Below are 13,422 nucleotides of genomic sequence, written 5' to 3'. Positions count from 1 at the left end.
AGGACAGTCTTGGATAATAAGCTTGTAGCATGTCTACATAGCAAAAATATCACCAATGGGCATCTTTCTCCAGCCTACCTTCTAGGTTTGCCATATTTTGAAGAGCAAAGAAGAGGACACTATGGCGACTCTGATTTTAAATACTCCTACTATATGTAGCCTATAGAAGCTGAGGGGGAAGGGGGGAGGAGAAGAGAAGAGGAAAGCAAGTTTTCAACCACCAGTTATGTCTATTCTATGTCTCATTCAAAAAGTATAGCCAGAGACATTTTGGTAAATTTAAAAAATCTGCCCAGACAGAAATTTAACCCCTGAAAAAGAAGTGTCCTGGAAAAAGAGGCACATAGCAACCCTACTTATCCCTAAGCTTTGACTATGTGCCACCTGCAGCCCAGTCATCCTGGATGAGAAACAAGCCCCCTCCAGGCATTGACTCCACACAATCCCATTCCTGTGGTGGAAGGCAGTGGAGACACATCCACTTGTCTTGCTGCCATCATCACATCTTTGTGGCCTGCCCCTCCATTGCCCACATGTTGGGGTAGTGTCTGAAGAGTGGCTCCTATTCTATATGTACCAGAGGTTCTAAAGCACAGGGAGGCAAGCAGGCTCTTTCTTCAGATATCCTACTGAGTAACACGTTGCCACCAGGGGTATGGGATCTGTGGAAATGCTAAGGAAGAGATAGTGGGGGCAGGAGGCACAGCCCCATTCTCTTCCTCCATGTGATTATGATCATATGGAGGAAAATGCCTTAAACTATGGTGAGGGGCTTACTAGGCAAATTGGTGACCTATATGTGTTCCCACAAAGGCTAGTCTGGTCTACATGTTGATATGGACTCTTTGGCCTTAAAATAGAAAAAAAGAAAACTGGAAGAAATCTTTAATTTTATTTTTCAATGTTACTGTTCCATTCTACAGAATGACCAGCATTAATTTGCTGGATACCACCCCCCCTCTCTTAGTTTTATCATATACACAAAAGTGCCCTCAACACAATGGGAGGCTCCATAGTGTTTTTGTATAGGAAGCTTTTGTTCACAAAGAGCTCGATTGGTTTGGACATTTTGCCTTATAGTTCTCTGAGCCGAAGTGACTTATTTTAGTCCTGTTCTCATTATTTTTTTACAAATTACTATTTAGGACACATGTTCCAGAGCAGCTTTGCTTTGCTAACTGAATCTGAGTGGATCTCTAGGAATCCCGCTGTGGTTCAAAAATATCAAAATGTTGACTGCAGTGAGTTTACTACTTTTCTGCAAAGCAACCCAATAACATGCCTTTAGGCAGGCTCAAATGCACAAGGCTCTACTTGAAGAGTAGAATTCTAGGAGCTAGATATATCACACATGCTTTTCAGTGTGACCTAAGTTCCACTGAGAAAAACAAGTGGATACCGTGGTTTAACATTCCAGCCCGCTTATTCTAGTCTGACTGGAGGCCGATCACTACTATTATATAAATCTCACATACATATAATACAAGTCACCCAATAATTGCCATTTTCTGCTGCCCCATATCAGGACCAGTAGCAGGGCAGTTTGGCTATAACATAGAAAATGTGAAAGAGAAGGCATCCGTGACTGTATTTCCACTCTCCAAAATTCACTCTACAAGCAGAAGGAGAGGAAGGTGGAGGTCTTATTGTGCAGAGGGAAGTCCATTATACTTCTGCATGGACACCATTGGATTTCACCCATTTCTGCCTATAATATTTGATCCATATAACACCAACATGAAACATGATGCATTTGAAGAAGGCAGCTTTTGCCTATGGAAGCTTATGCTGCAATACATAAGTTGCCTTCAAGGTGCCACAGGACTATGTGCTATGAACATGAGAATACTATGTTCACACTTACAGCTTTCCAGCTGCATGATACATGTTTGGACATCCATTGGGAAATTTTTGAGGTCCATTGGGCAGGAGAGTATTAAAGTCAATCTGAAAGAATACAGAAGAACTATTATAAAGTGAATGTTGGGCAACACACATTGTCTCATATTCAAAATTACTACACACACACACATCCATTATCAATAAAGAACAAGAGTCTTGGCAAACAGGCAGGTGTACAAACCATTTAGGCATCTGGAAAATAATATGAAGTCAATATGCTTAATTCATGGGGGGGGGGGTAAGGTTTGCAATTCTACCTTACTTGGAAGTAAACCCTATGAAAATAAATCACCACAGCATTTTCTAAATATAATTCATGCCCTGATTGAATTGTATTGTAGCCTAGACCTTAATCCTGCAAGTCCATATAGTTTTTTGTGATATTACAACCAACAGCAATTTAAATATTTCAAATAAAATCCCTCTGAGCCTGTTGGATGAAACCTTCTGTTTCCTACAAGGAAAGCTGATCCTTTATGATTTCAGTGAAAGTGTAGCACTGGTATCCTCTGTCCACAGATGCCAGAAAGGTAGAATGAGTTAATCGAAGACTCCCCTAACAAGAGTGCAAATGAAGGACCTTTGGAAAACAAAATTCACAGAGGTTGTTTTGGGTTTCCCCCCCGGGGAGGAACCATCTAAGAAGGGGTGAAATCTAAACAATGTTACACTTTGCAGAACGTTGTACAATGATCTACACATGGATTTCTCAAAGGATGAAAAGAGTTGTGCCAGAACTGGCTCTGTGTGTGTCTCCCATTTCATAAAGGCAGCAGGGAAAAGTCATTTTGTGTCTGAGACCTGACCAAGGGGCAGCTATTACTGGGTGGTTAACTTTCTGGATCATGGTCAGAACTTGTGTCCAAGTCAGGTCTTGGACCAAGAACCTGAGAAACATCAGGCAGAGATTTCAAACACAGGTCTGATAGTTACCTTCAGTTCCAATTACCTTCATCAGTTTAATTCAGTTTAATCAGTTCATTAGATTTTATGCTGCTGCCGCTGCTGCTACATGATTGTGGTCATGGAGGGGGGAAAGGCAATTCTGCACAGCTCTTATTTATTTGACTTCACTTTAAATGTTTTCATAGTTCTCTTAAAACTACTATTATCTGCTACATATGCTTAACTGAGTCATCAACACACCCGAATGGTGGGAAAGACGTCTTCTTTTTAATGCACATTGCATACTATGGACTTCACTAACACTAGATAGCCACCAGCTTAGATGGTTTTAAAAGATTATACAACTTCATGAAGACAAAGCTATAAATAGCTACAGTACTAGTAACGTGTAGGGGCATAGGAAAGGGGAGCGGGAGCTGCCCTGGGTGTCACCCTGAGGGGTGTGTGTGACAAAATGGCGGCTGGCCGAGGGCTACACTCACTGTAAGGGAGCCAAGGGCGCATGTGCGCCATCATTATGGGCGCCGCTTGAGCGGCGTCTGTATCAGTGCCGTGCATGCCCCGTCCCTCGACACCCCGCACTGTGTGCTCGAGAGCCTTCCTTCGCCACTGGTAACGTGCCACCTCCTCTATTAGAGGCAACATGCCTGTGAGTATCAGTCACCAATACCAGACAACAGTAGGAGAAACTATTGCTCTCATGTCCTGCCTGCTGCCTTCCTATAGGTACTGTATCTGGTTGGTCACTGCAGAAGCTGGATGCTGGACTGTTTAAGATTTGGCCTGATCCTGCAGGGTCTTACTTCTTGTTTTTCGTTCTTATTTTGGCAACTGCCGATATATTGTGGTCAACAATATATAGGAAATTATATATTACAAATCTCTAGAAATCTAGAAGTGACTAATCACTGAACTGTTACTGAAATGAAGTAAGGAATTCAGAGTAGACATTTATCTAAGACTTCCATTCAATAATACTACTTTACCAGAGAAAAGACTCGCCCCTAAAAAAGAGACACCACTCTTATTAGCACAACACTTTTCTCCCACATCTCAGCTTTAGTTTGTTAATAGAAGGCTAGAACCAGTAAATAAAACTAAAAATAATGGTTTTGGTTTTTTTGCTTTCAGAAGAAAATTCAGCAGTGAGACCTCTGTGTGCAATTGAAAGAAATGGCCTCTACATGGAACCATGGCATTTTAAACAGCCTCCAGTTATTTCACCAATTGAATTACATATGGATGACTTAGAGAAATCAGCCTATGTCTTTGTATCTATGTAGGCGAACAATCCACAACAAGGGAATGCGGTGACTGTTTTCATTAAGGGAATGTGTACTGCATCCAAACTAAATCATAACCTCATTGCTTCCATAATACATCAGAGCCTTCTATTTGCAATTTACCTGATGGAATAGAGAACATTTCCATTTTTAAAAATCCGTAGCAATTTGTTGTCCGTTGTTACTTCATGAAAATTGGCGCCCTTTTCATTAGCAAAGAACAAGTCAGGTTTCCAGATAGAGTCCAACATGGATGGGTCCAAATCTAGAGAGTCATCTGGATATTCACTATAAGCAAGACGGGGGTCATTCCAGTTCTGACGGAGAAAGATGTTCACACGATAATCCTAAAGTAAAACCAAAAGTATTTAGTGTTTTTATCTCCTACCTTTCATTTGGTTGAATAATATGGAATTTACTAGCTGTATCCTTTAAATAAACTTAACTCCCTGAAGTCCTTGATTATATTACGCATCCCTGGCTTCAACCTTATACTGTTTAGTCACTGAACATAATACTGTATTAAAACCTAAATTGCATTACAAATATTAATCCATCAATTTGGAAAGAAATGGTCACAGTCCTGAAAGACTAATTATTTACAGAGAATAAAGCTTAAATGCTTCAAACATGTATTATTTTGTGCAAGTTTATATTTACAGAGGTAATTTGCCTTCCCGTAAGAGGATTATTATGTAATAATTCAGTGTCTTCTGTTCTCAATTTGTATTAATGGACAAGAAATAAGCCTGACCTTATATAAGCTTAACAAAACATGTGCGTGAAGTTCTTTCCCAAAACTCTGGAGAGAAATTTGGGGGACTACAATATACCATAGTATGGCATGCCATTGACATTCTTCAATGAACTCAGCAGCTTCAGGTGTGGGGCAAAGAAGAGAGAAGGCAAATCCTCCTGGATAAGGAGTTGCCTCCTTTGTTCCTAAGGTTTTTTTTAATGACTGCTAGGTCCAGTGCCCTAATAAGTAATAGTAATAAGAATGCTTGACCAGGCGTCAGGTGACAGAGGACTTACATCACTCTTGAGCTATGAAACTCACCGTTGCTTCTTATTCCATATATCAAGTTTTTCAAAAGGGGATGAAGATGTCTCAAAATGTCACAAAACAATGTGCAAATGATAAGCATACAATATCCAAGAGTGATGCAAATGTATATTGGGAGCTTGTAGTGTAATACATTATGAGGACTGGGATAGCTGATAGTAACTGTGAATGAATAGGAACAAACACAACAGTTGGGGATGTGAGCGTTGAGGGTGAATCCATTGCGAGGAAAGCTGGATAGTGAAAGACATAAATTAGCCCTCCTGGTGGTAAAACAAGTATATTATTTGTGCATTTGTCTCTAGCCAGTAGAAATATATATGAATCTGGAAGAAATTTTTTTTTGGGGGGGGGGATAGTGGAAAAATTATGAAGTGCAAGGATCTTTACCCCAGTAATTATGTTTTAGACATTAATTTCATTTTCATTTTCATTTTCCATTTCCCCTTTTCAAAAAAGGGAAAGTCCAACATTTATTTGTTGTTGTTGTTTAGTCGTTTAGTCGTGTCCGACTCTTCGTGACCCCATGGACCATAGCACGCCAGGCACTCCTGTCTTGCAACCAACATTTATATGACGATTATATTTACTAATAGTCTACAGTGCATGTTCACCTGATACATTCTGACAGCCTTTCTAACTTTAGGAACAACTCAGTGAGAATCAAAACCCCTCTGGTAATTTTGCACTTTGTCTAATAAAGCCTATGAGAGTGCCCTCAAATTTGGGAGCTTAGAGATGACCTCCCCCGCTGTTCTACTGGGGTAGCATAAATGCTCAGTGACATTATTCTTCCCATATATCTTTTATTCCTTTAGACTAGAAGTGAGAACATCTTTAAAAAACAAACAAACCCACAAATCTCTTGATAGTAAAATCCTTTACGTGTGTGAGTGTGTGATGAACAGACCAAAAGCTGTCAGCGCTGTCAGTAGTGTGAGTCACAACAGTGCTGCTAATTTCATCAAGATCATGCAATCAAAAGAACTGGGCACATTTCACAATAGGCTTGCACAAAACAATTGCTTTTCCTGCTGCACCAGCCCTTAAACGAACCAGCACAGCTCCTTTCCTTATCACCCTCCTTTTGCTTCATTTCAATATTTTCTTCTTCTTCTTTGCTTAAAACACAAAACACAAAAGCAGCACCTTTAGCTGCTTGAATGAAATCTCCAGCATCCCCTGACCTTCTAATTTCATTACCATTTGCTCAAACTTGGATGAGCATATTGGGTGCATGTGCCAAGACCCCCCAAGCAGCTTTAGCATCTAATCTTTTTAAACCTCACATAGTAGAACTGCATTCTATAATTAAAAATACAATGAATGGTTTACAGTCAATTTGGATTGCGTGCTTTACATGCTTACAACACAGAGATGTTTTTAAAAATCACAAAATGTTGTTTGAGTAGGGCAAAGGATGAATGCAGCCTTGTTTCCTCAAACGGCAGACTCTTACAGTGGGTCCCTCCCAGGAATCGCACTCTCTGTGCCACAAGGTTAGCTTACCAGAGGAGGGAGCTGACAACCTTTTTTCTGCTGTACTTTGATGCAAATGTAGCAGATCGAAATAGGGTAGTATTGTAGGAGTCAGGTGCAGAGCTGAGCTGAAACAGTCTCTTTGGTTTTGTTTTCAGTTTCATTGTTGCCAAAAAGCACTTCCGTTTTTCAGTGCATTTTCCACAGCTCCCTGAAATTTCATTTATTTTTCAGTTAAACTCTGCACATTAAACCTCAGACACAGCTGTAAAAACCCTCAAAGGATGTTTGCTTAAGTCTCTATGGTAGTGTTCAGGCCCCGAGCTAGCTCAGGGATGGATGAATCAGCTTGTTTCCTTACTGTGTTCACTCATAATTCCGTTCCACCCTGTTTCCACATTAATCTGTGATCTGCATGCATATTTGCATAGTATTTCGAAGACACATTTCTTCTCCAGATAAGCATTTCATTTCTAAGCCTAGGATTTCTCAAAATATATATTTTGAAATGCACTTTAAAAAAGAAGACAAGAAATGTGTCACCGCAGAGCAAATCTGAAAGGCAGCTATGTTCTGATCGACAGATTACTCCAAGAGGTGCAGATCAGGTCAGTTCATATCAGGACTCACCAGAATAGAATTCCTTCTGCATCCTTTGCTCATCATGCATAGCTCAGGTGAGCTCCAGAGCTTTAGGAGTAAATGAACTGTGCAGACAGGCATGTGGAAAGCTCTCAGACAGAACAGAAATGCTGTGACAACTAATCCCCGATCTTGTGTGACCAAACCCAAGGAAGCTCCTCACCCAAAATTGCTCTTGTAACTTCTTTGCTATGTAGGGCTGCCAAATCTTTAATCAGCTCCTACTACTTTGATTATAAAGCAACATCATCTGCAGGCAGGTGATAATATTTATCTCCATACTGTGAAAAGCAGCTTCACTTATTGATTTTTTCGGGGTAGCTCAAACTTCTGGTCAGACTGTTTAGCTTTGATCTGGTCAATTGGCAATGCTGGAAGTAGGGTGGTGCTGGGGGAGGTCTTTTCCACTTCTCTGCCCACCAGCCATTTAACCAACTCTACAGCTGCCACCATACAAGGCTCAGAAGGTGATGGAATGGGAAAATAAGGTAAGATCAGAACAAAAAGAATTTTGTCTCCTTCATATAAATAGTTAGCTAGGCAGTCATCAATACCTTTTTAGATTATCTTGAATCTTTGCTGTCTACAGAATTAACGATTGGAGAAACAAGTCTCTTTTCGGATGGTGAAAGAATTTATTTGACAGACAGGCTCAATAATGAACCATGTACCTAAAGGTGTGATTACTGACTGTGACAGCAGGCGTATGGATTTTTAAAAATGTAACCCCTGTGTTTATCATCAGTGCTACTGCAAAACAGTCACCAGGGAAGTGAACTGTGGCAAACAATTTGCTAAAGGCCTGCTTGGTAAAACACGGAGACTTTTTGCTGTTTTCTACATACCATCGGTAAGCTACCAAAAAAACTCCCCAAAACAGTGTGGGAGCCTGATCCTATGCATATTTACTGACTGTGTTCAGTGGGCAAAGAACAACAGTGCTGGAGTATGATGTTGTTGTATCCTCTATGTTTCTCTTGACTCATCTAATACTTTACAGATAGAATTCAAAAGTGACTAAAACTATGGAACGCACTTGCTGATACATTGTAAATGGTTCTAGCTGTACATAAAAAAGGAATGTAAAAGGCAAAATGATTATATTCACTTTGAAGCAGAAGAGAAGGAGCAGGTTTTTCAACATATTATTAGAAGTTTATTGTTCATAACAGCAGCAAGGGTGACATGTTGCATCCTTCAACTGAATTAAGGGTAGCGAACGTGTCGCTCCATCACAAGAGTTCCACCAGACATATGTTCATGTATATGGTAGACCATCTTCAAAGGGAGGGGCACTTGGATAGCAGAGTACAGCTGGAGGGAAAGTGCAATCATATGGTTTGTAGGCTTTGTTAAGGATAATGGTGCCAAAGTTTCATATTCATCCTTTTCACTAAGCACCTGCAGGCAGTTTACTGATGTTCAGGAATAGCAGCCATACTGAGAAAACAAATGGCAGACCCATTCCTAAGGCTAGTATTGCATATATCTATACAGTACTCAGATTTGCGAAGAATGGCAAATAATCTGGAGCATGGAGGAATTATGTTTACATGCTATTTGTCTCAAAAAGTTTTCTTAAATGCATCTTCAGTTGATTTAAAACAAAACAGAACAAAACAGAACAAAACAAAACATGGGAGCGAGCTAAATGAAAGACAGAAACTTGGGTAGTAAATACTCCAATATTTACTGTATGCAGGGGATGCGGGTGGTGCTGTGGTCTAAACCACTAAGCCTCTTGGATTTGCTGATAGTAAGGTCAGTATTTCGAATCCCTATGATGGGGTGAGCTCCCATTGCTCTGTTCCAGCTCCTGCCAACCTAGCAGTTTGAAAGCATGCCAGTGCAAGTAGATAAATAGGTACCACTGCGATGGGAAGTTAACAGTGTTTCTGTGTGCTCTGGTTTCTGTCACAGTGTTCCGTTGCACCAGAAGTGGTTTAGTCATGCTGGCCACATCACCCGGAAACCTCTCTGTGGACAAACATCGGTTCCCTCGGCCTGAAAGCGAGATGAGTGTCGCAACCCCATAGTCGCCTTTGACTGGACTTAACTGTCCAGGGGTCCTTTACCTTTACCTTTTATTTACTGTATGCAAAATACTGTACTTCAGTTTCCACATGAGAATAACTTTATATTGGTTTCCTCTTTCATTTACCTTGGTAATCACTTCACACAAGAGTTAACACAGCAGATTCAATTTTGAGTGTGCAACAATTTCTGTTACCATCATGCAATTCATGCATATCTACAGTATACAGTTGCCCTTATTGTGTCAGATGCTTCCTTTGCTTAATTTGTGAACATACTGGGACCAGTCTAAACATAATACGTGTTAAAAACAAAAAGTAGCCAGAGGGAAATAATTTTTCCAATGTCTTCAACATTTAGCTGTCTCTCCAAGTGTGTAGGTTAATCTCAGCTTGATGTATAGATGCTTTTACCCTTAACTCCTATTAGAGTTAATGGCACTTAAACTCGCAAATCCCTCTCCATCAGTATAATGCACTCTTCTAGCCTATGTTCCTTTTGCAGCTGACAGTTTATTTGCAGTCTTCTTTCAGAACCAAAAGTCACAGAACTTTACAATAATGTGAAATCTGAAATAAACACAGAAGCAAAACAACCTGCCAACTTCTTAACCATCCATGGTAGTTGCACCATTAACAGCTACTTGATGTGCATCCCTCAGCAGGTGACAATGTTTATTTATCTACAAGCTGCAAAAAGATTTGCCTGTTGATGTCTGTCAAGCAAGTGGTTGCTGAAGGTTTTAAAAAAAAAAATTCTCCGGCTATTGCAGATACAACAATCTGTCAAATTTCTTCTCAGGACCAAAGGACAACTGAAGCCTGAGACTTTCTATGAAAGTTTCCATGAAGCATCTATGGGTTGTCTAAAAGGTGGTGTTTCTAACATTTATAGAGGTATTTTATCTTGTTTAATGGTTTTCAACATGAATTTAAAAGGAAGTGTGGGAAGCTGATATTGGTTTGACAATAGATGATAAAACTTGGCAAGTATTGTGGCTAAAGCCTCCGATTAGTGTTATGTTTGGTATCCATGATCAAAGTAATGTTATGCTGGTATTTTACCCCTGTTAAAGTTGCTAGGAAAAATGTTGGTCTTTCAAATATATATTGGAGAGTGTGTCGGGGGGGATTCTTCCACCCCTCTCTTTTTGTTTTATTTTAAAACTAATAAAAGTGTTGTTGTTTTAAAAAAGAAAAGCCTCATTTTTTTCTCAATCAGTTAAAAACCCCATACATATAATTTCCTTTATGATTAAGGTGCTTCGGTTCCTATACACTCAACAACAGTTGCCCTCTCAACCACTTAATTCAAAGCAGTCTCATTGACTTCCATCTGCTCATTATGAATGATGTATGGTCTGCCACATTTTGCCTTTTGAACATACACAAGCCACTTCCATTTTTACACCATCAGTATGCAGCCTGGTGCCCCCACATGATGCTGATCTACAGCCTCTATCATCTCTGACCATTGACACATTACTGGGAGGGCATCACATTGTCCATTCATACTCTCTGTACCCTGGGTTGTCAATGAAATGCAAAGCTACACACTTGCTTCTCGTGAATTTTTGGAGTTTTCTGGAGGCTAGCTGGGCTAGCGGCTTTGGAGTTGGCACAGCTGAGGTTGTCACATCCAAACAATAATTGTCATTTTTGCTGTTCAGGCTAGGCACTGTTGGCAATCATCTCCCTGTGTCTTTAAGTCTATTTTCTCGGTATGAAACGCAGGGAGTGAAAGTTCCACTTGCTGAATTTTTATTTGTCACACAGCAAGGTACATGGAACCTGCCAGAAGTGAGTTAGAATGCAAGCCTAATTTCCTAGTTCTTCTTCAAACTGTGAAGAATGTGTTTCCAAGGCTGACTCTCCCTATGATTATGAGATTAACAGCCTCTTTTGACCTGAGTTTTCTAAGAAGAAGACAACTAGACAGCCTCACACAAAAGAGCTGATCTAGTGCCAGCTTCAGCATGCAAGTCAGATCAGTCACTTCCTGTTCCTGGTCCAGTCAATGTGCCTATTAGCAGCCAGCCTTGAAATGCCTGTGAGGAAAAGCTTGGCAGGACTAAGCAAGAGACATGGCTCCTTTACACAGATAATTGGCTCCATTAAAGTCGCTTGCTGTTCGATCCCTTTCCAAGTGTCAATGAAACAGTGGCACATTTACTAGTCTCTTAGGATCTGCAGCTTATTTCATAAGTGCTGTTGTATTATGTTAAGCAGTTTAAGAACAACGAAGCACAATCTCTCTCATTTGGGGAGATCATCGCAGAACTATGGCAAGGGTCACTGGCAGGATCTAAAGAAAGACTTCCTGAAGAATGGGAGATTCCTGATGATAGGAAGCTGGCAAATACAGGGCTGACTTGCTGCCTCCTCTCCTTCTAACCCAATGTGCCATGTAACAGCCACGAAAAATGCCGAAGGGCACACTGCGAACAATATATTGACAATGAGAAGAAGAGTCTACAATAAAATAGGCAAAAAAAAATTATTACAATCTCAAAACATACATCCTATCAAGACATACAAAGAACCATATAGCACAAACATTATTCTTGTATATATGTCTCTCTCGTATTGGTCTCTACAGCCACAGCAGGTGTTGCAGCCTCTCAACAGTTTGACTTCACCCCCAAAGGTGCATTCCTCCATAGTACCCCAGGACAGATGGATGCCAGACCCAAGAAGCAAATGAGAGACTTCCAGGTAAGATCCTGTTTGAAAGAACTTCCTAAGATGGTAACACCTTAAAAGCTTTTTAAGGCCATGATTGAAGTTTTCACAAAGGGGTGGGGAGACTTCAGGAATGTTTAACTCTCCAAACTAACTTGATTCCAGGAGGGCAAACCCACTGCAAGGGTCCAAAATTATAGGCAGTTGATAATTTTGGGCTGCTTGGATGTTCCTTGAAATCCTCTATGTGCAGTTTGGCCATTAGGCAAGCATGGTGGTGTGGCAAGTGTGTGGTTATATAGAATGGCGCCCTTGCATTTGATCCCCCCCCTTTTTTTCTTTTTTACACAGTGTTCTGAACTCCCTAGTTCATGGGTAGGAAAATTGTGTCCCTACAGGGGGTGTTAGACCTGCAACTCCCATTGTCCCTGATCTCTGGCCATGCTGGGGCTGATGGGACCTGGAGTCCAAAAATGTCACCCAACGGCTATAGGCTAGCTACCTTCTGCTCTCATTCATTAGAACTCCTTGCTGGTGACAGGCAAACAGTGCTATCAGGCTACAATTCAGGGTGCCTCTGTAACCCCTCCCTACAAGCAAGGGGGAGGAATGCAGCTGTGACCACCAGCTCTTGCATTTTTATTCCAAGTTGGATGGAAAGGAGAGACCAGCTGAAGAGGCAAAGCAGTCCCATCCTCTCTTGGAGTATGTAAAAGGTATAAACTAGTAGTACCATATGCAGGCAGGGGGTGGGGTGGGTGGGTGTTAACTTAATAAAGCTCAGGCTACTGGGATACTGTCACCATCCTAAAATTTAATTTTAAGAATTTATTTTGCATGTACATTTCCTCTTCTTCATTTGCTCCATTACTATGTTTTCTACATTAGATTCTAGCTTTCTTTGATAAATGGGACACAACTGGGTGTGAGTTGATCTATGCTTAGAAACTATAACTGATCAAGCACATTTCTGTTGTGCCACTAGTTTAAGAAGTTCCCTTCACATTCAGCTTTCCTTTGCCACTTAATGTAACAGAATCAAGCATGACCCATTTGGGCATAGCTGCCAAGTCTCCCGTATTCCCTGGGAAACCCCCGTTTTCCCAGCCCGGATTTTTTAAAAAACTCCGTAAATCCCCTGGATTCTTACCGGCCCGGGGAGGCTCCTTCTGCACATGTCTGGAGTCTCTGGACATGCGCAGAAGCGATTTCTGGTGCTGCGGCCATTTTGGAAATGGGCAGAGCATGTGTAGAAGCGACTTCTGGTGCTGCTCTGCCCAGTTCCAAAATGGCTGCAGCACGACATCCGGCACTGTGGCCATTTTGGAAATGGGCAGAGCATGTGTAGAAGCAACTTCTGGTGCTGCTCTGCCCAGTTCCAAAATGGTCGCAGTGCGACTTCTGGTGCCGCGCCACTGCCGATCCCAGA

At 41.0% G+C, this 13,422-nt stretch overlaps 1 protein-coding gene across 2 annotated transcripts in view; it reads right to left on the bottom strand.

Moving 5' to 3' along the window:
• The window catches only part of GLRA3 (glycine receptor alpha 3), a 69,045-nt gene that overhangs the window by 20,846 nt on the left and 34,777 nt on the right, over window positions 1-13,422 (bottom strand). For both annotated transcript variants that reach the window (XM_088659721.1, XM_088659713.1), the window contains exons 4-5: window positions 4,215-4,438; window positions 1,865-1,947 (exon numbers count right to left, since the gene is read on the bottom strand). In XM_088659721.1, coding sequence (XP_088515847.1) covers window positions 1,865-1,947; window positions 4,215-4,438 — 307 coding nt within the window. The remainder of the gene's footprint in view (window positions 1-1,864; window positions 1,948-4,214; window positions 4,439-13,422) is intronic.

Source organism: Zootoca vivipara, chromosome Z1 (genome assembly GCF_965207765.1).
Source record: "Zootoca vivipara chromosome Z1, rZooViv2.hap1.1, whole genome shotgun sequence".
NCBI classification, from domain to species: domain Eukaryota; kingdom Metazoa; phylum Chordata; class Lepidosauria; order Squamata; family Lacertidae; genus Zootoca; species Zootoca vivipara.
The sequence above is the reverse complement of the archived record's forward strand: the minus strand, read 5'-3'. Positions and strand labels throughout refer to the sequence as shown.